General features: G+C 36.5%; 2 protein-coding genes and 1 long non-coding RNA gene across 7 annotated transcripts; 2 read left to right on the top strand and 1 right to left on the bottom strand.

Annotated features, from left to right (window-relative positions):
• The first annotated feature begins 13 nt into the window (after window positions 1–13).
• On the top strand, window positions 14–3,333 carry LOC124294605. Its single transcript, XR_006904514.1, has 3 exons — window positions 14–1,690; window positions 1,823–2,176; window positions 2,299–3,333. It is a non-coding gene; the product is annotated as an uncharacterized LOC124294605 (long non-coding RNA).
• A 6,995-nt stretch (window positions 3,334–10,328) lies between these two features.
• On the top strand, window positions 10,329–21,855 carry LOC107223545 (tonsoku-like protein). 4 transcript variants are annotated; one of them, XM_046729976.1, is made up of 6 exons: window positions 10,329–10,548; window positions 10,612–10,869; window positions 13,354–13,522; window positions 17,797–18,206; window positions 18,297–20,330; window positions 20,425–21,855. In XM_046729976.1, the coding sequence occupies exons 1-6, from the start codon at window positions 10,536–10,538 to the stop codon at window positions 21,384–21,386; spliced, it is 3,846 nt and encodes a 1,281-aa protein (XP_046585932.1). In that variant the 5' UTR covers window positions 10,329–10,535; the 3' UTR covers window positions 21,387–21,855. The 4 variants fall into 4 exon arrangements, with proteins under 4 accessions (XP_046585932.1, XP_015518739.1, XP_046585934.1 ...); XM_015663253.2 differs by having other exon boundaries at window positions 10,330–10,548; window positions 20,440–21,855; XM_046729978.1 differs by lacking the exons at window positions 10,329–10,548; window positions 10,612–10,869 and having other exon boundaries at window positions 13,376–13,503.
• On the bottom strand, window positions 17,908–23,259 carry LOC107223562 (U6 snRNA phosphodiesterase). Of its 2 annotated transcripts, XM_015663281.2 has the most exons (5): window positions 23,132–23,259; window positions 22,360–22,502; window positions 21,907–22,247; window positions 21,553–21,740; window positions 17,908–18,044 (listed from the first exon to the last, which is right to left on the bottom strand). In XM_015663281.2, exons 1-4 carry the CDS (start codon window positions 23,248–23,250, stop codon window positions 21,555–21,557), a joined length of 789 nt encoding a protein of 262 aa, XP_015518767.1. In that variant the 5' UTR covers window positions 23,251–23,259; the 3' UTR covers window positions 17,908–18,044; window positions 21,553–21,554. The 2 variants fall into 2 exon arrangements, with proteins under 2 accessions (XP_015518767.1, XP_015518757.1); XM_015663271.2 differs by lacking the exon at window positions 17,908–18,044 and having other exon boundaries at window positions 21,493–21,740.
• Window positions 23,260–23,326: the final 67 nt, after the last annotated feature.

The following is a 23,326-nucleotide window of genomic DNA, read 5'->3' as shown; positions in this document are numbered from 1 at the left end:
CTGACTTACGTAGTTGGTGTATGTAAATCTCGGGAATCCGCTGATCAGCTCCTCAGATCGTCTCGTTCAACTCGCCTACAATTCTGAGAGTTTGTTAGGTAGGGCTCGTGCCAACCATCACTATGCGTGATTGAAATAATTATTTATGACAACACTTGGGTTAATTACACATTTATTAACGGTCTCCTTCTAGTTCTCGATGGTAGGTTTACAATCGTGGTACAGATTGGTGTTAATCACTATCGCAGTGACAAACTGTTAACAAGTCTCGAAGGTTCTGAATGACTTATAATGATTTTATTCTAGGATTTCGGTAGAGGTCTGATCTGTTCTCTATGATGTCTGAAGTTCTTTTGCTTATTCTGTTTTTGGGAAGGTTGACTTAGAGGGAAAATAGGAGGAGTTCAAAAGGAGTCGCGGTTTCTCGCGGGTCTCGGATGATTGGTTGAGGATGATGAAAAAATTGGGGGTAAGGTTTCTGGTTCGTGCGTGGGATCTCGGTGGTGGATTGGCGCGAGGTGGTTGGTTAAGAGAAGCAAGCGGCGAAGCGCTGACTGGTCTTGTTTTCGTTAAAATAAGGGCGCTATCCTGAATTCTGGGAATAGGGGTTTCTTTCTCTGTGAGCTATCCGTGATTTATCTTCCCTCGTTTCCGGTGTTTTGTCTTTTTGGTTATCTTAACTGTTGCAGGTTTATTATTTTGGGTTATTACGGTTGAATGGGAAAAAATATATATATAACATGTATGTTATGAATTTGACTGATGAAATAACGGTTAATCTAGCGTGTGAGGACTGTTGATATAAGAATTTGGACGTTGTGATGGTAACTAAGTGCGTTGGTATTAATCTACGACTATCGGTAAGAGCACGTAGGGCTCTCTTATGGTAACTGCACGCTGGTCAGGTAGAGCGCAGAGAGGGCGCCGCCGTGGATACCGGCTGGCACGTAACAAGGATAATGATACGCAATTTGCGTGTATAACCTAAAACTTATCATTCTTTGCCTCTAACGAAAATCTCTACCGACATAATAATTGAAAAGCGATAATGAGATCTTTTGACAAATTACTCTGAATATAAATTATTCTTTATTCTGCTTTCGACTTTAGATATAGAACGTTATTGTCAGACTTCCCGTCAAATGTTTGGGGATACATATTTTAGCTACAATAGTCCGAAAATAAAGTTTGAATCGTGAAATATGTTACCTAGTGGAAAAAATAACTGGTTAAGGTTACTGCAGTTATAGTTTATAAATCTGATCAGAAAATTCAATTTTACGAATATGAATAATCACATCAACATTTGTGAAGTAGTATTCCGAAACAAGACAGAAAAAATTATGCCAATTGTGATTCAGCTAAGATTGTATTAAAGGATCTTTAAAGTGACTACACAACTTAGTTGGCGTGCGGAAAGTTTGCTGTATAATTTTACCAGTAACACTGTTGAAAGCTACAATGCTATCGTCAGAAAGTTCAACAAAGAAAAGCGTATTCATTGCCGAACAGGACATTCCTGTAACACTCAGTGCGCTGGGGATGTTGTACAATTCAAAATACCAGAGTCGTACTCAAAGTTGAGTGTTACGATGGAAAAGAATCCGACTACCGAATTTCAACTACAAGCAATATTTTTAATCATCTCAATTATGATATGAAATTAAGGAACGCAATAAAACTAAAAAAGGTTAGATTACAGTTCATTTGCATACTTTATATGTTTTGACTAAAAAATGTTATGCGCTATATAATATTACACTAGCGCATGACAGCCAAGCATCCTCGGAAGCATAATGAAGATTTGTTTTTAATTTTCTAGATGAAGTACTTTGATCTTCAAAAAACTGCTGTGCCACGTATATACTGAACATGATTGAGAGCTGCAGCTTATTTACTTGATGGCTTGAACACAGCCTGGAAGATCGAAAAGGCACCGAATGAATCCAGTAATGGTTCCAAGAAAGCACTGAGTTGAAAATGGACAAAATTGTACGAAGTGAGTACTGCAAGACAACTTTGAGGGAGTCTAGAATGTGTACGGTAACAGCTCGAAAATGGTGTGATGTGGGAAAACTAAAACCCTAAAGGTGATAGTCTGCAGTATGGAAATGCGACGAAGATGGTATGGAGTGACTGTACAGAGCTTACAATTAGTGATCATACTGGATGACAGGTAGACTTAGCTCAATATACCACATAGCTTGCTCATGATTTTCTGTATCTCATTTTCTCAAATTACAACTCATACGAGATATTGGAAAGCAATTTTCGAAATAATGGTTTTTTATTTTACAGGACCTCTGACGCTGAGGGTTGATTGATGCATGTCAGGTACACGCTGGATTTTGAGAGGGCCATCGGCTTGACAATACAAGAAGCAAATCATGTAGCATTATTTAGTATAATTATTAGACTCATACTTAAAAAAGTCATTTTTGTATTTGAACCGGCACAGCACTTCCTGGATCGGTTAAAAAGGAATTAGAAAAGATTGGCCTAAAATTTGAACAATCTAGTTTAACTAAAACGGGTGCCTGTGAGCATGAATTCATTTTGAGTTTTGAATTTGGGCAGGGTCGCTAATAATCACTGATGATGAAAAATCTATGTGAAAAATGAACTACTGCATCAGCTATTTGAACAATATTTCCATTCTAGCCGGGAAATGAGGAAGAAAACATAGCTTTGTACGTTGACACTCCTGAAACAATTCAAACCATGGCAGAAAAATTCTTGGAATATTGAGGATAAAAAAAAGATGAATCATTTATAATGCAATCACAAATCAATCAGTCATTCCCAATTCGCACTCATTATTCATTACTTGAAGTTGGCGATCGATCATCGTCATCGAGTGTATTTGTTTATCTCCAATATTCGAAGAATTTTCTCTTCTTTTATTTGTACCCAATCTGGATATCTTTTCCAGATAAGCTTTCTAAGGACCACTCTAATGATATATGATATTTGTGTTGAACTATTTTTGAAAACATTGTTTGCAAATTGTTTTAACTAATAGTAAGTGGGATAAAAAAATGTACAATTAATTATCCTGTATACTTCGATACTAATATAAATGCGTACTTCTGTTCTATTTCAAAATATTGATGGATCTATTTGGTAATCCTATTCTTTTTAAAGACCAGTGTCAGGCTACGTTATTATGTCGAATAGTGACATACTTCAGTGTAAGCAATTATTACTATGAATTATCAATAAGTTTGTCATTGACTTATTCTTTTGAATTGAACAAGCTGTTACATACGTTGATTAGAAATGATGTAGTTTTCAGTTCTGGAACACAATACAGAAATAAAAGCAAAAAAACTATACATCTTTACAACTGAATCAATCTTTGATACCCAAGAATTAATGTTCTCCACATGTTCTCGTCAACGAAAATTTCAGAAATTTGGGACCCCAAAGGCACCATAAATGATTTTGCATATGTGTACGCTTCTGACCGCGGAAGTTCCTACGTTGACCACCAGTCAACTCGGCCGTGGACTACAAAGATGGCGGCCACGATGGTTCACTGTTCAAAATCAATAGGCTTCAAGGTTTTAATGGCTTTCACTATTTTTTCAAATTCAAAGTTCAATACGCATAGCGGTTCGATACATAATGAGATCCCAAGCAGCGTTCCGTTCCTCAAGATTTCAACAATTTTCGTTCGAGTGCATGTTCGGATTTACTTCCAAATCAATAGGGGGCGAGATTTTAATGTCAGTGACTCCTCGTTTAAATTTGAACTCAATCCGTGTAGCCGTTCGTCACTTATTGAGGTCCCAAGCCTAGGGGCGGAGCACAGTCTTACATACAGGTCTTGCAAGCAACTGAAATTTGAGTGGTGGGGGTAGCCGCGTTATTGTCCAGATTTTTTTTGCCACTACTGGCCACTACGCGGCGCTGTCAGTTATTCATAGACATATGAGGGGCATCACAACGTAAGTTTATATTCGAATAGCATATGACTGTGTTTAAAATTAATAACACGAGAAATAAATGCAATAATGTCTAATTCCTGTGCGGTTCCGACCAGCAACGCGGGTCGAAAAACAGTGAAAGATAAGTGCTCCGTAAAAATTGGTCGTCTATAAAGTCGGTTTACGGACGATAGTTTTACGTGATAACGTCATAAAGAAACATTGATGAAAAATTGCATACTTTTATGAATTGAATTGAATTATTATCACCGAATTATCATTATTTTGTAAGCGTGGCAGCGTTCAAGTAGCAGAACTATTCGAATTGCTGGCTCTGACGTCACGCGAGAAGAGAGATAAGTGTGTACAAGCGGACGCTTAAGACGATCGTGCCTCTCTATCGCTTGTTCCACGCTCTCGCCTGCACGCTCAGGCTCATGCGGAACGTGACACTTTTTCGTGCGTGCAGCCGGTGTTCATCGATGTATAAGACGTTATCACGTCAAAAAAGTAATTAATTTCGCTCGAAGCTGTTTTATATTTCGCCGTAAACATTCATATACATGTATGACTTTGTATGAGTACAAAAAAGATTGGTTAGGGTGTGACGTCGGAACGGTACCTGACGGAAATTTCCAGATGCTAGACACCGGAATCGTTCACACAGCTAAGTTGGACTCACATCAGTAGTTTGGGTCACCAATTACCGATAAAGTATTGAAATACACCGGACAACGGGCATTCTCTCGCTCTAATCGACCGAACCGAGGAAGGAGTAATTGTTGGATAAAAGATTTAATTAATTGGCTTACCTTTTGAGAATACTCTGGATATGATGACTTGCAGCGTAGATTGGTGAGAGGATTTAGCGGAATGACTGATTTTAATATATTTGGATACTTTGATTAACTTGGATTTATTTTATAAGTTCAATATTTCAAGTCACAAAAACGGAGTTACTTAGTGTAAGATCTTAAATTAATATGACAAAATGGAGCTGAAAGCTCGCTGGACTTTTGGGCAGAGTAACGTTGTATGAAAAGTTTAAATGCAAAAGGCAAAAGGATTTTACCGTGAGACTGTACCGGAACAAGATGACGAATCTGGTGGTAGAAACCAAGAGGACGATCTGATGATCGGTCGCCGTTTTGATAGGGGTCGATCGTTGCGCAGAACGATCCTCTTCTTTGGATTTTGTCAACTTTTGCGCACCTCCCCCTTTTTCTAGGAATTCTAATTAGGACACGACATCTTCTCCGCATGCACGCCTGTGATCTTAGTTCTTTAGCTATTACTATATTGCAAGCTTTTACATATGGTATAACGCTGCACTGGTGCGGTGGTGTAGGTGCGGGGTCGTTGTTCTGTAATTTTCCGTTCTGCGTGGGCTTTGTTGTTGGGGCGCAAGCCCCCCTTGGCCCCTCGGCTGCCGTGCTTCTTCCCCCCTGTGGCGTGCTTTCAGCAGCTATTTCCTAATATGATAATCGCAGTGCGTATGCGCTAGCGGTGACCCATGTTTCGTGGTGTATGTTAGTGCCGTGTGCATTTTCGGGGTCACGATGCGCTGAATTCTAGTTCCTGTTTACTTCTTAAATATTCCTACTATCCTGTTCGTTACAAAGTCTATATATTAAGATTGTCATATTGGTTACTCGTCGTTTGTTAGTTTTATAGCGTGTAACTATATAAAATTGCGTATGTATTATAATTGATTACTGTCGTTATTCACCTGGAGTACAATAGCGATTGTTTATGAGACATAGTTGCTATTTGCTTAACATTATTAGAATCGCGCTGCTGCGAATATTCTTAGTTGTTTGTGTTATAACTATCTTAACAGATTTAGGGTATTTAACAATTTGATAATTCGTAGTTTTAGAGCAGGTTTACATGTGTGCTTTCGTATATAATTCTCTTTTGTAATTATTAATTCTTATATTGATATAAATCGGCTTGGAAGCTTCTAGAACGTTTTTCTTATGTTTGTTGGTTGCCTGTTATTGGGCGTTGCCACGTATGCATCTTTGAGTTTATTGCGAGTTGATTTACCTTCAATCGTTTCGTCGGCAAGTTTCCTACTGTGTTCTTTAGATGAAGCTCTGTATGGCTCCACATTGGAGATCTGCATTGCCTTCAAAACGTTGCGCGTGTTGCCCACAATACGGCGTTACGGAGGAAGGTATAGTTTATGCTGGATAATTAGTATTCACGGTTTTGAAGGTTTTGCAGTCTCTGGTTTTATGGATTATTGCAGCAGTGCTATCTTTAAATTACATTGGTTATACATTTATCTATGGTTTTACAGTCTTCTATATTCCAGGCTATATAGTATAGCGTAAGTTGCTTATAGTATAGCTCTCAGCTCCGAATGCACAAATGGCATTGTCGAGTGCTATATAATAATTGTATATAATCGTGTTAGTTAATTATGGTGTTAATACGATATATAATTTGATATGATATATAATGTGATAGTGATATATAATAACGTATAATAATATTATAGCTCTTTGTAGTGCGAAGATCTCGTAACATGGTTTTTAGCTCTGGTTAGTGAATGTCGTAGTTATTTCCATCTAGGGATATTCCAAATAGTTGGACAGTTGTTTTAATTCCTTATGGTTACAAGATTCTCGTACTTCGAGTTTGGTTAGTTGATAAAAGTAACATGCAGTAATAATAGTCGATAAAACATACGGACGTTCCGGTCGGATGTTACACCTCCCCCCTTATGCAAGAATGGCGAGCCTCTGCTCGATCATTCTTCCTGACGGTCGTTGGGTGCTGTAGGTTTTTGAATCAATACGGTATTTTGACTGTCCTTGGGGTCCATGGTTGATGTTGAGACGTTTTTTGCAATTGGGTTGGTGAGTGTGCTACGTTGTTTGGTTGCATGTTTAAATTGGGATATATGGGTATCGGCATTACTCGGGGTGTTTTGTATCCTCCGTTTCCTTTTGTTGTTGGTTCAGTCTGGTTAACGTTTCTCGTGTTGTTTCCCATTGGTTCATAATATTGCGTGACCGTAGGTTTTGGCGCTGGTACTTCTTGCTTGAAGGATCCAGGTATCGCGTATTCGTGTTTGATTGACATATGAAATTGGTTATTTGGATGGTTACCCAAATTCCGATTCCCCCTGCGGTGAGGGTGCCGAAGTTTACGAACCAACCCCACATCTTTGTCCATGTGTTCTTTGCTATTTTTTGCATTGCTTTTTCGGTTAGAAATTGCATGATAGATAATTGTTGGTTTGCTATGGTTTGTCCCGACATTCCTCTTGCCATCTCGTTTAGTATTCAAGATCTCTCTGCTGGGAACATGATACGATCTCTCAGTCGTTCCAGATCTTCTGGAGAGTAGATTCCGCTGTTTGCTAGGTTATTGGGGTTAATGTATTTCCATGTTGGTGTGGTCAAAGGTTCTATTGTGCCTGGTTTCACTGATTCAGTCAATTCTGGTAGTAGTTTATACCATTTCTTATCGAGGTTGAACATTACTGGGACGAAAGGGTTACATTCTATCTGTACTCCGGTTTTTAACAACATGCGGCTCTTCGGTGATACAAACATGCTGGCGTTTCCTCTGAATACCGGTAATTCTTGGTAACAGTTCTCCATCTTTCTAATTTTTACGTCGACTGGTATGCATTTGATTATATGTATTACTTCTCCTGCTATTGTTGCCATGTAGCCTGGTCCTTTCATTAATTGGTGTGCGAAGTCGTCGGGCGTTAGGGCTGCGGTTGTCAATAAGTTCCGTAAAACTTGTTGTTCCAATTTGCATTTCTGCGAGAGTACGTCTCGGTATAATGTTGACATCTGCATTCTCATATGTCTTGCCACGTATACAAATTTTGAGTTTACATAGGTGAAAATGTCCAAGTTGCTGGTTGCTACGGGTTTTTTGTGAGTGAACGCGTTTTCAGTCGGTTCTTCGATGATGAGTAGTTTCGGATATTCGGTTCGAATCAACTCGTACCCGCATAATTGTTGACGTCATTTCTTCGAAAAGGCGAAGGTTATGTCTTGAGTGGTAACTGTATATACTTCGTCATAGGTTTCATCGCTGTTTTTGATTTTTATGGTTCTGCCTTCGTATAAGACGTCGTATCGGTCTAGTTGACAGGAATCCTTTGGCAGGGTTTCCCAAAACGTGTTTCCTCCTTCATTTTCTACGCAATTATCGTTGTTGAAGTCACATGTTGTTCAAGATAGAAATATGATTTTATTTGAATTTAAGTTTATTTTTGCAGTATATTCGGCTAGACTGATCTTTACGTATCCTTGGACTATTACGTCACTCCATATTCCGTATTCGTCGGAGTATTGTATGCCTTCGCAAGTCCCGTCAAAATTCGTTGCTCCGCCAAGTGACATGGTTTTTGTCGTTGTTCCATTTGGTTTTAATAAGGATATAACGCTATTAACTCCGAATCTCTACGATTTGTACAGGTGCATTTGTATGCATTCTTCTTTTGATACAAAATGTATATATTCGAGTTGTCCGTTGCTAGTTGCCGAAATATGCGAATGCATTCCGCAGTGAAAGATCGATGGATGTATCTCTACTTTGCATTGCGTGATTCGTGCCTCTGAGTAGTCGGTGAGTTGTAGGAGCTGCATTTTGAAGGTGCTAGTTACAGGTTGTAGTTTCGGCAGGTCGCATGTTCCTACTTCAAGGAGACATACCGTGGTCAGTTTCGTCATTTTCGATCCGCAGTCGTAGGCGATTAAGGCCATAGTCATCCAGATCAGTTAGGGCAGGATTGCTAGCCGGAGATCCATCTCGATCTTCTGTGGTCGTAAAAGAAAATCGACTGTAATTAATGAACATTCCGGTGTTCGATAGAATTGTCTTTTGCTCTGGTGAGGATGTGTGGTTGTGGAGGAGGTTAGGACATTTTGATGATGTTATATTTCGTCAGTGTTTTTGTGCGATGGGTGGTTTTTATTTTAGGCTTCGTCTTCCTTAATATTGCAATTAATTTCCTTGATTGCTTCGACTACTTGTTCCAAGACGTCTAGCCCTTTCGGTGAGCGCTCGATCTTGTTTCGCCGGGTCTTTAGCCACAGGTGATTTTAAAGCGGTGTCTGGGTTGGGTTTCTGGTGGAAGAATAGATTTTTCTGTTTCCATACGGACTATCGAGTGGTGTATTGGTCCTTCGCAGCAACTCATCACTGCGATTTCCTTTATCACGAAGACATGATTTTCCCCGTGAAATCCTTGAAGGTCTATGATGTACATTTTGGAGCTGCAATCACCATAGTTTTGCATCAGTTCGATTGTTGTTTATTCCGCATTGCGATAGTTCCTTTGCACACAGGTTAAGGCGTTGTTCTCATATGGCATCATTTCTTTTAAGGGATTTGTTCGGTGTATATTCTTGTCGTACATTAGGTGTCACTCCCGCATAAGGGTTGGCTGTTTCTTTATTCCTATCTTATTGTTAGATGTATGCTATATATGTATACGAGAAGAAAACAAAAAAAAAAAAAAACAAAATATGTAGCGTCTGCGAGCAATTGTCACTTTTACGCAATTCCACAGAGAACAATATCATCAAAGTTACTCTGCTCAATTATACAGTTATTCCCCCCATGCCCTCAATTACAGAATAATGAGACAAAAATTCAAGTTTTATTTCACCTTGGATCACAATTTGCCTTCTCTTGCGTACTCGCCTAGTAGTGATAACCGGCAATGATAAAGACGTTCTCAACGGATCGCAGCTCTCGAATCGCAAGCGTATATCAACAATAATGAGATCCACTGCTGAACCATGTGATCAACTACGACTGCGTTGGTTCGGCAGCGTCTTGCCGCCGCCGCCGATGCATTTTCACCACGGTCTTACATACAGGTCTGGTAACTCCGGCAGTTTTGAGTGGTAGGGGGTGTCACCGTTAGTGAAGCACCGGTCTTGTTTCCTATCTATCCGCTAGGGGCGCCATTGGCCAGGGGTATGATAGATATAGATTCATACCGATAAGATAACCTGCTCATCGAAGTTTTTGACAGTTCATAACTCAGTGTAAAGTGTGTAAACGGTGGATCATCTCCACAAGATCTCAAACTGTCTCAAAAGTTGTGAGCCCTCGCTTGATGTTTATGGATTTTATTGACTTAAACATTTGAGGATTCCGTTAAAATAAAACGAATATCACGCCCGCCATGGAATGCTAGTAAACACCTCAATCATTTTTTATTCGCATCTTTCTTCATTTTTGAGTGTTATTCAGGATTGTTGATTCCGACAAATCAGCTGCTCGGATCTGATTTATGTTTGGCTCACCCCGAGGGGGCAGCGCTACAGACGGCGAAGACGAGAACCATGGTTTTGCCTTATTATCTGAGTCATTCCCCACCCTACTAGTTACCAGACCTGTATGTAAGACCGTGATCTTCACGAAGCGTCGGACGACGCGGCGTCGGGCTTACGCTCCGTGAAAACCTACACTTACATCGTGGATGATGTACACATCCAAGGGTATACATGATGTAAATCATGGTTATACTGTCTGAAAGCAGTAGAATTTAATAATCATCTCCTTAGCTTATTGAAGAAAACAATAGGCCGAATTAACTGTTTACCGTACTTCTTCGCAATGGATACAGAACGTAAGTAAGACCATAATTTTGAAACTACGAAAATATGCTCATCAATGAATTGATTTTACTTAGGGCTAATAAAGAAGAAACTACGCGCCAAAAAAGATGGTAATATACTTCAATTTGCCGAGGCTACAAATAGCTTAGCAGATCTATACTTTCAACTTGGTCGATTGGATGATGCTAGAGAAGAATATACCGAGCAAGTTGAAGCATGTCGTATCCTTAACGACAAACTTAGCCTCGCTGTCGCTCATCGCATGATCGGAGAGATACACTTATCTCTTGAAGATTATCAACAAGCACTAAAACACCAAAAACTTTACCTTGGTATGAAATTTCATTTTCTTTCAATCTCCCATCTTCTGAATCGATGTAAGAATGAATATTTTTAAAACAAGTAGTAAAGTCACAGACTAGTCGGTCTATGCTTCATCACTACATTTTTGAGCCAGCTATCTTGTGCAAAGAACGTAGGTAACTCATCGCAAATTCCATGCAATTTGCAAGCATAATATCAACCTTTGTGCAAATTAGCTAATTTTACTACCACGTATGTAGTTAGTTTTGCAATCATAAGATGATCAGCAGTAATAAGCCACAAATTTGCCGCAATTATGCAGCATGTCACGTAATTTGAGTATTGTACAATGTATGATCTCTCACTTGCGCTTAACATGCTGCTAATTTGTGTATATATTTTATGCAATAATCTCAGTCAAAGTGTGATATCATATATTGTAATTCACTTGCAGCTTATTTGTGGTCATTATTGTAATGTAGTAGTGAATTGCATGCAATCTGTGTTGATCAAAATACTGTAAGTTATGAGGTTCCATCAATGCTATCTGGGAAGCTTGAGAGATAAATCAACTGAAATTACTTATGTTCAAGTATGAAAAATGAGGAAAGATGTGTGGTCTTAAGTACGTTTAGTAAATTAAATCTGCTACACCATACACCAGAGTATTTTGCATCTTTCTTATTCATTAAATATTATTCGCAAGCGTTTATTATAAATTTTGTTTGAATTATTTCCAGGCAATAAAAATTGAGTGTTAAAAAATTAGAGCCTGGTGGATATAAAAGGTTTGCCAGTTACATTAATAATAGTCTATCTAATGCAATTTGCCACAAACAGGCCTTGTATCGATAACCAATAATTCCAAGAATTTATTCTCTGAACACTTTGGGGAAGCTAGTGCCAGTAGTATCCAAATGTGCTGAACATACTACTAAAATCCAATACAGTCTTACACAAAAGTTCTCAATAAGTATTAGATTTCCACAATATTCAATAAAATCTCATAGAAATAAACGTGAGCATGTTTAGCTGCTAACTCTGGTTTTTGCTGTAGCTTAAACTCAATTGTTCACATGCTATTACATAAATTATTATCAAATTAAACAGTAATTTAATTTTATGCCTTATAGAAACAGTTGTTATTGGCTTCTTAAGTTATCCTCCAGAACTCAATTGCAAAACAATAAGAACTGCATTGACTTTAACTACCTTAATTAAGAATCTCTCATACTTATAATTTTTACATACCAAAAATTAATGAAGAAACAAGTTTTCATACTTAAGTATGTCAGCTTACAATAAATTGACATCACCAATCACAGGGCTGGTGGCCAGTTACTTTTCTCCCTATTGGTAACTTTTTTCAACGGAGTCACTTTTTGTTACTTTTTCCAAGAAATGGTCGTTTAAGTCACTTAGTCGGTTGTTATTGAGTTTCATGCAGAAAAAATATGGTTGTACAATTTTTTTCTTACACGATATCAACTACACAAAATTCTGTTTATTAAGTATTATAATCTGTTCAGCAGAAAAATTGGCTTAAGTTCTATTTATAAGAATCAACCATAATTACGTTGTTCATTGTTTCTGTATCGAAATGTTTTGCCCGCAAAAAAAGTAAGTTCATAAGTCATTGCTATTTTTCTTTTCTAACTCATTTTCTACATATCGTGTGGAGTGATATCTTTTTGTAATGCAGAAAAAGATGTGAAACACCAGGAAAACTCGTATACAGTGGCATAATTGAAAATAGGACTTTTTCTGATGAAATGGATAACACTGTAGTTATACTTTTCGTTTAATTACAGGGCAGTAATTAGTTTTGATCAGTTACTTATGAGTCACTTTTTTTTAGGTCTAAAAGTCAGGTTTCTCACTTTTTTCAGATAACTTTACTGCTACAAGCCCTATAATCATTAATATTTTATTTCTTTCACTGTTCAGGTAAGTTAATATCATGAACTCACAACCTCGTTATCCATAAATCTGGACCTACTTCACTCATTCAATTAAATATAAAATACATTATATCATTTGTACAAGACTTATTGTTAAATATTTGAAAAGAAATATCGCCAAACAACAACTTTTTATTTCTGACATAGGGTTCTGTAATTTTGCTTATCACTTCTACTGCACACCGTGTAATATTGCAGACTAGTTTATGGCCTCACATAATTTTCGACTGGAGTAAAACTAACAAAACTGATGATTTCATTGTCCAATGGAAGTATTGATCATTAAGCATTTTTTTAATTTCAATTCCTTAACATCTGTAACATAATACCTCAAAATTCGTGAATCTCTACAAATTTAACACTACTTGGAGAAATAATTAAAATTTAGTTCTTTTAAGTAGCGTTTCACCTTTGAACAATCTTTGAAATAATTGGAACTTTGCGGATTTTTAATACAGCAACCATGAAGCACTAACTTTTGCATACTTGAAATGGTTTGTGTTAGTGAATACCCTTGAATAATATATTAATATGATTGATGGGACAAAACAGAGGGAGCCCAAGAAATGAAAAATGAACTGGAGGAGCAGCGGGCATTTGCTACATTGGGCAGAACTTACTTTTGCCTGGCTGAAAGATTTCCAGAAAAATCTGATGAGCAAATTGAGGCGCTCACCAACGCTAAGAAGGCCTACGCGAAGAGTATGTTCCTATGTGATAAGTAAGAGTCCTGTGATAACTAAGATAAAGATTTATATCATTTTAATCCATCCATCATTGTTGAGAAATAACCCCAGGATTTTTGAAGTTAAAGTTTGTAACAATGGTGCAATGATGCATTTTTATGAAAAACCGTTACTTTGTTCGATACATATTGTCTAAAATTCATAAACGGTAACAAAAACATACTCGAATTTTGAAAACTCAACTTCTTCAAAGTCATTCTTTGATGAAATATAATAATTGTTTTTATTCACCTTATTACTTGAACTTTACTAACTGTGAATTTTTTTTTTTTTTCCCATTGATTAACAGTACGAACTTCAACTTTATGATTATACATGACCTTTTCAAGTCTGGTATCGCTAGACATCTGTAATCTTAGAAAAATCCTGAAAAGTCCCTGAAATTCGTGCGTCAATTTTACCAAAGATACTAATGTAAGTTATCTAGAAAATATTGAATTAAGAAAAACCGAATTTCATTGATATAATAATAAGATTCAAAATCTTACATGATTGCCCCAGGCATAGATCTCAGAAATAAGTAGGGGCTGAATTTATCTCAAATGTCGTAATTGCTTGTTACTGAAGTATGTTCTTCCTAGCCCAAAATATACGTCCATTCATTTTGGACGAGGAAGAACGTACTTCAGTTACGAGCAATTATCGAATATGACCTCTGCTGGTCTGTATGATTTGAAATAGATTCAGCCTAGAGATAAAAGAAAAATTTTTGTATGAAACTTGAAAGGTTTCCAAGAGTAAAGATAATGCTGCTATGGATCAACTTGTGGCGCATGCAATTTTTTGCATTTTTAACGACTTGTTTGGCATAGGGTACACATACTTTGGATATGAGTAGCTGCCAGTGAGATCAAAGACAAATTCAAAAATGTCACAAAAAATCCAATTTTTTTTCTCATCGGTTTTCGTTTTTTTTTTTTATTTTTTTATTTTTCATCAACGTTCACTAAACAAATTTATGAGCCAGACTAAAATTATGGAGAACTTGATATCATTTCAACTCCCCAATTTGGTATCCACAAGAAAACTTTTCAATGAAGGCAAGGGACGATTAATATGTGCAGAAACTCAGGACAGAGTAAAAAACAATTTCAGGCAAAGTTAAATAAAATTAAAGAAAAAAAATCAAAGTTTTTTTATTACCTACATCTTTATGTTTGTCTTTGATTTCACCATCACTTGTTAATATCTAAAATACGTATACCCTCTTAAAAATCAGACGTGATGTGCTAAATCTTATAAATAGCATACTCCATATGTTGAACCGCATCAGCTTCAATTTTCCCCCTTGAAACATCCATGTTTCATATAAAACCTTTCCTTCCAACTCTGTATGTTTCTGGGATATACGCCTTGGGCAATTGAAACCACCCATCCTATGTATTCTGTTGGTCAATTTAAAAACCTACAGGGCTCATAGTGCGTCACTTTTCCCATGTTTAGTCACGTTTTTCTTCAAACCGACTTCTTTCTTACCATCCAGCGAAAAGTAACTTTTTTCAACTAAACCACAATGATATACATGTTTTTTTTCTTTTGGTTTAGTACTTACATTCTCTTTATTAGGGTGGAGCGAAAGTGCAAAATTTTTTAAAATCGATATGGCCAGGTGTGAAATAGTTGTGCGTACGTGTGAAAATAGAGAAAATTTTTTGCTGCACCCCAAAAGTGAAGATCTTCAGCTCTGGGAAAAGCTTTAAAGTCTTGGATGAACAACAATGACATGTATTCCAGTTCAGTTCAGAATATGCCGATTTGATGCCAAGAAGTAAACATAATAATGGTACACATATGTATGGAAAATGCATGAATTTGGAATTGTTCATTAACATCAAATCTTTAAATCTTTTTTCGTAGCTGAAGATCTCAACTTTTGGGGTGTGGCAAAGAATATTCTGTACTTACACGCACATCCACAACTTTTCCATACCCAGCTATATCCATATTAAAAAATTTTACATTTTCACTCCACCTTACTGAACAGGCACTCAGTATAATAGATGTGTACCATGTACTCTGAAATTGAATGTATAAATAATACTAAATATGTCACTTTTTCTGACTCCAGAGACCACTATGAACCCTGAACCTATAGCTCTAACCATGCCCTAAAACTTGATTACAAATATTCAGAAAATGGAAGTCCAATTTCTGCTTCGAGGCCCGTGACAACATTACGTGTACTTTTTTATTTGTTCTTCACAATTTCGATCTAAGCAACCATCTTCTTCAAGAAGAAAAGACCGAAATAAATTATGTGTCGAGCAGAACATTAGCCTGACAAAAAATAATAAAATTTATAAGGTGTAGGCCATGGAGACAATGTTCTGAAATATATCTGATTGGTGTATCCATCATAATAACTAATAGAGATACATTGATTATTCTGCAATTATAATTTATTTCAATGATGTATATCTTTCAATTTCATTGTTGATAATTTTTCTATTTCATTTAGTATTTGCAAAAATTTTGAACCACTTGATTCTTTTCTGTGGCTTTCTTACTACGTTATCAACGTCGCTGAAATGTGAATTTTCTACGTTAAATTTTTATATAAAATTTACATTATCCGACTAATCCCAGTAAACCAAATTGAATTAAAAATATTATCTTTGAATCCCAATTCACACAGCTTTAGCCCACTAAGGCGACGTTTCGTTTTCAATATGTGACTTGGAATCCAATATGGGACGATTCCTATCCACATTAATTCGAATTGCAATAAACGACGTTCATTGAATACAATGTCAAACTGTCAAGAATTCGTATTTTCAAAGAATAGGACTATGGTAGTTGAAATCTTGCAGACATCGACGTTAGAGCAATGCCATAACGAATTATTTTAAATCCCGTTTTTGCAATTCGTTTCAATTTACTCAGAAAAAGTAAACAATGATAAAAAAAAAATAACAAATTATAAACAGTAAAAGATGATTACGTTAAAATACTATTATTTACAATTTTTGCACTCTCAGCAATGAAAGGAACTTATTTAAAATAATCATTGTGAAAAATAGGATTTTAGTCCTGATCAAGTCCTTGAATTTTATGTATCGACTTTTACTAGACACTCTCAGATAACAAAGTGGCAAAAGCAAGAGTGAATAATTTTTTTCACCATGAATAGCATAATGAAAAGGAAACAAAATAGGAGTTTAGCTTATCAACAATACTACACATTTTATTAGCAGCTGACTACTGAAATAGCTTGGCATTTCGGCCAAGAGGGATTACATTTGACTCCATTATTTGGCTAGACTCCTTGCATTTCTCATAAAAGTTTTGTTTGCATTTATAATATTTTTGTATCTTATCGTACAAATGACAGTGATAACACTAAAAATAGCTATTTGTGATCATTTTGAAGTTTGAAATTAACTTATTTTATGTAATAAGGCATAGCTGAAGATACAGCTGAAGCTTGTAGTTAATACTAATACAAGGCATTGAGAACCAAGAATCTGGATTTTGTCTAATCTTAACTAACACCGGCTCACAAAAAAAAAAATGGTCTATACATTTGAACAGACCCACCTACCTTTATGTATTTTGACGCGCTGAATCCGAATCTGAGGTCCGTTTGCTCCGTACACCCTCAAAATTTTAAGAAAAGTGCAAAAAACCGTAAAAAATGGAAAAAACTGCAGTTTGGTAATAAAAAAAATTTCTAAATATAAATCATATAAGTTTTACATGTGATTCGATCCGCTGAGTATAAATATGAAGTTTATTTTGCCTGTAGGCCCTTAAAAATATAAATAAATTGCAAAGAATCCCCAAAAATTGCTATAAATTGTATTTACAGTAATAAAAAAATTGATTAAACATAATTAAATTTATTTCTCACATATTGTGATGCACGAAATCCAAATAAAAAATCTGTTAATGTGAATCAGTCAGAAATTTACCAAAAATCGTTCAAAAAAGCATAGAAAGATGAGGTAAGGTATATTACATGGCCCATTAGAATTTGTTTGCTCATCGAAAATCTTATATTTATTTGACATATGTGGGGTTAAAAATTCGCAAAATACACTGTTCAGTGAATATTCAGTTGCACTGTTTCTCACACAATTCTTTATCTTACTCTTATTGTAGATTTCTCTTCATAATAACAGAACTTGATTCAAAATCGCTGTCGAATTTACTAATCTCAGGCCAAAAACTTGTCCAAACACCAACACCTTTCCAAAGATATTATATTAATGTAATTGTTTTATTTGTTTATTTTTTTGTTATAACAAAGACTTCAGGGCATCCCAAAGGCGGAAATGGCAACCATACGTGCACGTCTTCTTTTGAACTGGGGTCTCGTATTAGATGCTCAGATGAAGCCGCATGAGGCTATCAACTTGTATAACAAATGTCGTTTGATATGCTCTACATACAACTTGAAGGAAGATGAGCATAGAGCTTATCTCGCACTTGGATCTCATCATGAAAGACAACACGACAAAGAGAAGGCGCTCAAGTATCTGGAAATGGCAGCTGAAACTGAAAATGTTTCTATGAAAGCAAATGCTCTGCTAGCTAAAGCAGAGTTGTTGTTGAAATATGGTAATTGGCTGAATGCTCGCAAGGATTTGGTAGTGCTCTTCTCAATCAAAGATCTACCCCAGTCGACCCGAGAACAAGTAGAGAAACTTCTTCGCATTGGTGAGTTGAAAGTTCACTCACTTTATTTTTATATTTTATTCTATTTTTATGCATGACAACATAAACATACTTTTCTCTTTTTACGTACAGCTGTGACTCTCAGCAGAACTGAAAATATGTTGAATAGTGATATTGGAAATATCAAAATCCAAAAAAATCGATTTCAACTTTACGAGAAGTTGGGAGACGCAGCTGCAGCTGTCCAGTGCTATGATAAGGCATTGGAGTATTACAAAGAAATGCTTGCTCATGCGGAAAAGGAAAAATCCTTTGACGGAATTACAGCAGGACTGATTTCCTTAGCTCAGACTTTGAAAGATCTAGGTCGATATGACGAGGCTTTCACTTATGCACAAAGAGAGCTAAGCATGTGCTCTGATCCTCGTGAAGCCTGCAGATCAGCCCTGTTTTCAGCCGATCTCTTAGAGTCAACTGGTGCGACAAGTTCAGACATATGTCGCGCTTACGAACTAGCCCTATCAAAGGCTACGTTAACCAGTATTCCATCGTTAGAAATAACAGTTCTGAAAGCATATCTCCATTATTCAGAAACCCAGACCTTGAAGGATACTGAAGAAATGAGAGACAGACTGAACCAGTTACTCGATACAGTACCAGAATTCGATAGCGAAAAGGAAAATTCTGAAAATCTCGATATTGGAGCTGATGTGGATCTTGATAAACTCTCTGACTTGGATATACCAAACTGCGAAGAAAACAGTAGTTCAATGAGACTGAAATCAACACGAAGTAGTCGTACGGGCTTGGTTATAAAAAAAAACGAAAGAGGAGAAACACAGCTTCATATAGCTTGCATAAACTGCAACATTGAACGAGTTCAGAAACTAATTGATGATGGACATCCAACAGACATAAGGGATAACTTCGGATGGACGCCGCTACATGAAGCAGCTAATCATGGTCATGTCGAAATAGCAAGATTGTTGTTAAATGCTGGAGCTGATGTCAATGACCCTGGAGGTTCTAGCTGTGAGGGAATTACACCGCTACACGATGCGGCAAGTTGTGGAAACTTTTCTGTTATGAATTTACTGATCGAATTTGGAGCAAATATTTATGCAGTAACTGAAAAAGGTGACACAATTCTCGACTCTCTTGAAGACTGGCGAAAAAGAGCTAAGGAGATATCTGGCCTCGATAAATCTGAGTACGAGCATATGCACAGTAAATTATCTCAGAAAGGTGTGACAAGAACGACGGTGAAAAAAAAAATGAATATCACCTTGGAGAGGAAAAGCTCACATTGTATAGATGTGCTTAAAGAAGAGGAAAATGAAAATACAGAAAAACACAATGTTTCAGCTGGTGAAGTTTACAAACAGACGATAGATAATCTGCGCAATAGAGGAACACGGCTAGGTCCATTTATTAAATCCGCAACTTACCACAAAGATCTTGCACCTCTTCTAGATTCTGATCAAGTACTGCTAGATGAATGGCTTGATGATGATATTGGCCCCAATTCAAGCAAGAAAAAGAATAATCGAACCGATCTTCTATTTACCGCGAAACGCAAGTCTGCAGGTTCAGCACCAGTAGAAAGGAAAAGCAAACGTCAAAGAACTGAGGTGAACAGTAAAATATTGTCTTCCACTTTACAAGACAGTGAAACAGAAGAAAGTTGTGATAGCAATAGTGCTGAGATATGTGAAGTCATTGAGGAACCTGACGAGGTTAGAAGTTTAAAAAAACAATCCACTCTTTTATCACTAAGCTTTTCCAGGCATTCAGTATCTTGCACTCAATCGCCAAGTGCTTATGTCGTATCAAGAAGTGGATCTCAGCAAGTGCAAGCCAAAGAGATGAATGTAGAGGTTTTAATTGAAAAAAAATTGTTTAAATTGCGGCTCTGCGTCTCGAACGAAAAAAAAATCACTACCGAAAGCATCATACGACAAGTCCAAAACAAATTTAAAGAAGAAACTGGATGCACGCCAGATTTTAACCTTATCACATCCAACGGTGATTCAACAATCTCGCAAAGTACAATTAATTCCTGTTATCTGAATTGCAAACCACTTAGCTTGATTGGCAATATTCGAGAAATGGATATCCCTCCAATCTCTGATCGATACAAAACGATTTGTAGCAGCTGCAATATTGGTAAGACTATTACTGTACTTCGTAAAAGAAATTTACTGAATGGCTATACCAATTTATTTTATTATATGATCTACTGAATAGAGCAAAATTCAAGGCGGTTTGTTTTCAGCTATAGATGAAGGAACTGTAAAATGCCTGAGAACGTGCGAGAACACTTCCACATTTCGACTACGAGGTCGTGAGACATTAAACAGCGATGTATTTCCACTATTAAAAAGTCTACAGTACCAGATGCATCTGCAAGTCTTGAACATATCAGGAGTAGAACTCAACGACTTTGGAGAGACACTAAGTAGCAGCTTGGAGCAGTTAACTTTATTGCAGGAGTTACACCTGCGCTGTTGTGATATTGATTTGAATTGTCTGTCTCAATTTAGGCAGTTCCCTTTGCAAACTCGAGTACTAGATTTAAGTTATAATCCTTTGGGTAAACGAGCATCACATCAATTACATACGCTTTTGTCCTGTTTAAAAAATTTGCAATCTTTGAATATGAGCAATTGCGAAGTGGAAAATATTTTTGTAGGCACAAGCAACGCTGCCTTAAATAATCTAGACTTTGCACAAAACCCAATAATGGGCGAAGGACTGCGATCTTTATTGCAGCCTCATATTTTATCACTGAACTTATCTGGTTCGATTCAGAACGGAAAATCTCGCATAATAAAAGAACTGTTTTCTCACCCTAGATTTTCACTCGCAACATTAGAATCATTGGATCTCTCAATGTGTGACTTATGTGATGATGATTTATCACGCATTCTTTCACAAACAGCTAATCTTGCTAAGCTTGTGATAAACGGCAATATTAAACTTTCGAAAAAATCTTTATGTGACGTGTTACAACACAAACCAACACTGTCATATATCGACTTCAGTGGATGCTCTGAGATAACTGACCCCCCCGATTTGGAAGTTTTTATCTGCCATCCTGAAATTTGTACTCTTGTGGTTAGCATGGCATCTGAAGTTCAACAGTCGTGGCTGAAGCTATGGGGTGGTCAAGGTTACATACAAACATTACCTCACAATGTAGTGATATTTAACCATTATTAATTAAATAATTATTGAGGGAACTTTCAAGCCTTAGAAATCCTGATTATTGTTTTCAGATCAATAGAATATATTAAACATGAAGAAAGCAACTTTTTGTGTTGATTGGCACATTCTTCCAAATTGTCACTACTTTTATTTACATTGAATATTTATTACTCATGTATACCTTTACTTCAGAGGAAAAGTGTACATTTTGTTGCCAATTTTACAATTAATCTTGCTGACTTCGAAACTGTGTAAAAAATGCTCAGCACAAATACTGTTCCAACTTTCATTCAGAGCAGGAAGCGAAGCATTCAGTTTTTCCTTTACATCTCCTAGGCACCATAGGATGCTGACATGAAACGACGCGTCCTATAGATCATGGGAAATGTAACACTGCTTGTAACAAAGACTAAAAAATACCTATGAACACTGTACATAATAGAAGATTTAAAGTTTTATAATTAAAAAAAATGTAGACCACGGACATTTTCATTACACATGCAATTACTTTCATGACTAAAATCAAGACACTCACCTCATAGAATGATGGTAGCTGATACTCTGCAAGTATTTTATCAATATTTATCACGAATTGTTTGAGGATTTTATTCCTGTCTTCACACCGTAAACCAAGAAATGTTCGAGTCCTTTCTTCGTTACAGTATACCTTCAAATCCCTAAATTCTACCAATATTTCACCTGTAGATTGACACAGCTTCTGTAAGCTATCGACGAATGATTCAATCCAGTGAAATTTTAGAACCAAACACCGAGTTAAACTTAAATGGAATTCTGTAAAAAAGTTCAAAACTTCCTTAATTCCAATCTGTTGTGGTAGTTCCCTCAACCATGAACATATTGGGCTGTAATCAGGATCTGCAAAATTTTTCAATTTGAATTTGGACATTCATATGTATATCTAAAAAATTTATTATCATTCAGTCCATATTAAATGATGCATCAAACTATATTTTATGCGTCAATTTACAGTTAATGTAAACAAGTGTTGCCCAGTTTCCACGTTCATGTTTAAAAGTTCTTGTTCGCCCATCATGTTGGCTGGGATCATCGTGAACATCTTCATGATGTTTCGTACCTTTCAATGACAATATACTCTCAGGAACCGAAAATCTGAAATGATACGTCAACCTTCTACTAAACAAGCATCTCCATATTCATCAAGGAATCCAATGAAACTTTGTAGGTATACACAGAAGTGCAAAAATGAAACGTATATTTTGATGTCTGTTAAATTTTGGCTTTAATACCACATTTGCTCCTCCCTCTATAAAAATTCAAGCGATTAACAATAAATCAACGGTAAGAGGAACCCAGAAATGCTGATTTTAAGTTATTCAGAACCATAATACAAAATAAATCTACAATCGAAATGCGTTATCGAAAATTTCAAAGTAACTTTTTCCGAAATCGACTTTAAACCACAACAAAAGATTGGAAATACTTTTTAAAAATCATTGAGGCAAATGGAAATAAAAAAATGTGCGGAAATTTTGAGCAACTTCTTTTGGTTAAAATTGATATTGCACATCTTTCATATTTAAGATGTTTTTGTTAATCGTTGTGCTGATTGGTAGATTTTTTAGAATAAAGGAGGAAATATTTTAACGCTGAAATTCACCCGTTGTACACGAAATTTGCACCAGTTTACTGTAATTTCATTCGATTCAGCACTGACAGTTAGGAATGCCTCATAACACTACGCCTAACCTAACCTAACCTCGCAAAACGAAAAAGCACACCTTTGTAACAGATTCTTTGGAGAGCTTGAAATTTTGTCTCTGTTTATTTTGGAATCATCCTGGGTGTCGGAATCCTCAGATTCGGATAGGTATGACCGGATCATATCTAAACCTGCCATTTCAGTTATTGTTGCCAACTCAAAGTCTAATCAGTCATCTTCACTTGTTGAGACCACTGAGTCCCTGGTGCCCCTG

The sequence above is a fragment of the Neodiprion lecontei genome, chromosome 1, assembly GCF_021901455.1.
Source record: "Neodiprion lecontei isolate iyNeoLeco1 chromosome 1, iyNeoLeco1.1, whole genome shotgun sequence".
NCBI lineage: Eukaryota > Metazoa > Arthropoda > Insecta > Hymenoptera > Diprionidae > Neodiprion > Neodiprion lecontei.
This window is presented reverse-complemented; position numbering and strand designations above follow the sequence as displayed.

Bases quoted from the DNA above. Each gene is read 5' to 3' on its own strand.
- LOC107223562 (XM_015663281.2), bottom strand. From the start codon at position 23,250: ATGGCAGGTTTAGATATGATCCGGTCATACCTATCCGAATCTGAGGAT. The intron at 22,503-23,131 runs GTGTGCTTTTTC...GTATCATTTCAG, and splicing joins CCAAAGAATCTGTTACAAAG to ATTTTCGGTTCCTGAGAGTA. The intron at 22,248-22,359 runs GTAAATTGACGC...AAAATTTTGCAG, and splicing joins AACACTTGTTTACATTAACT to ATCCTGATTACAGCCCAATA.
- LOC107223545 (XM_046729976.1), top strand. The intron at 10,870-13,353 runs GTATGAAATTTC...GGGACAAAACAG, and splicing joins ACACCAAAAACTTTACCTTG to AGGGAGCCCAAGAAATGAAA. The intron at 13,523-17,796 runs GTAAGAGTCCTG...GTTATAACAAAG, and splicing joins AGTATGTTCCTATGTGATAA to ACTTCAGGGCATCCCAAAGG.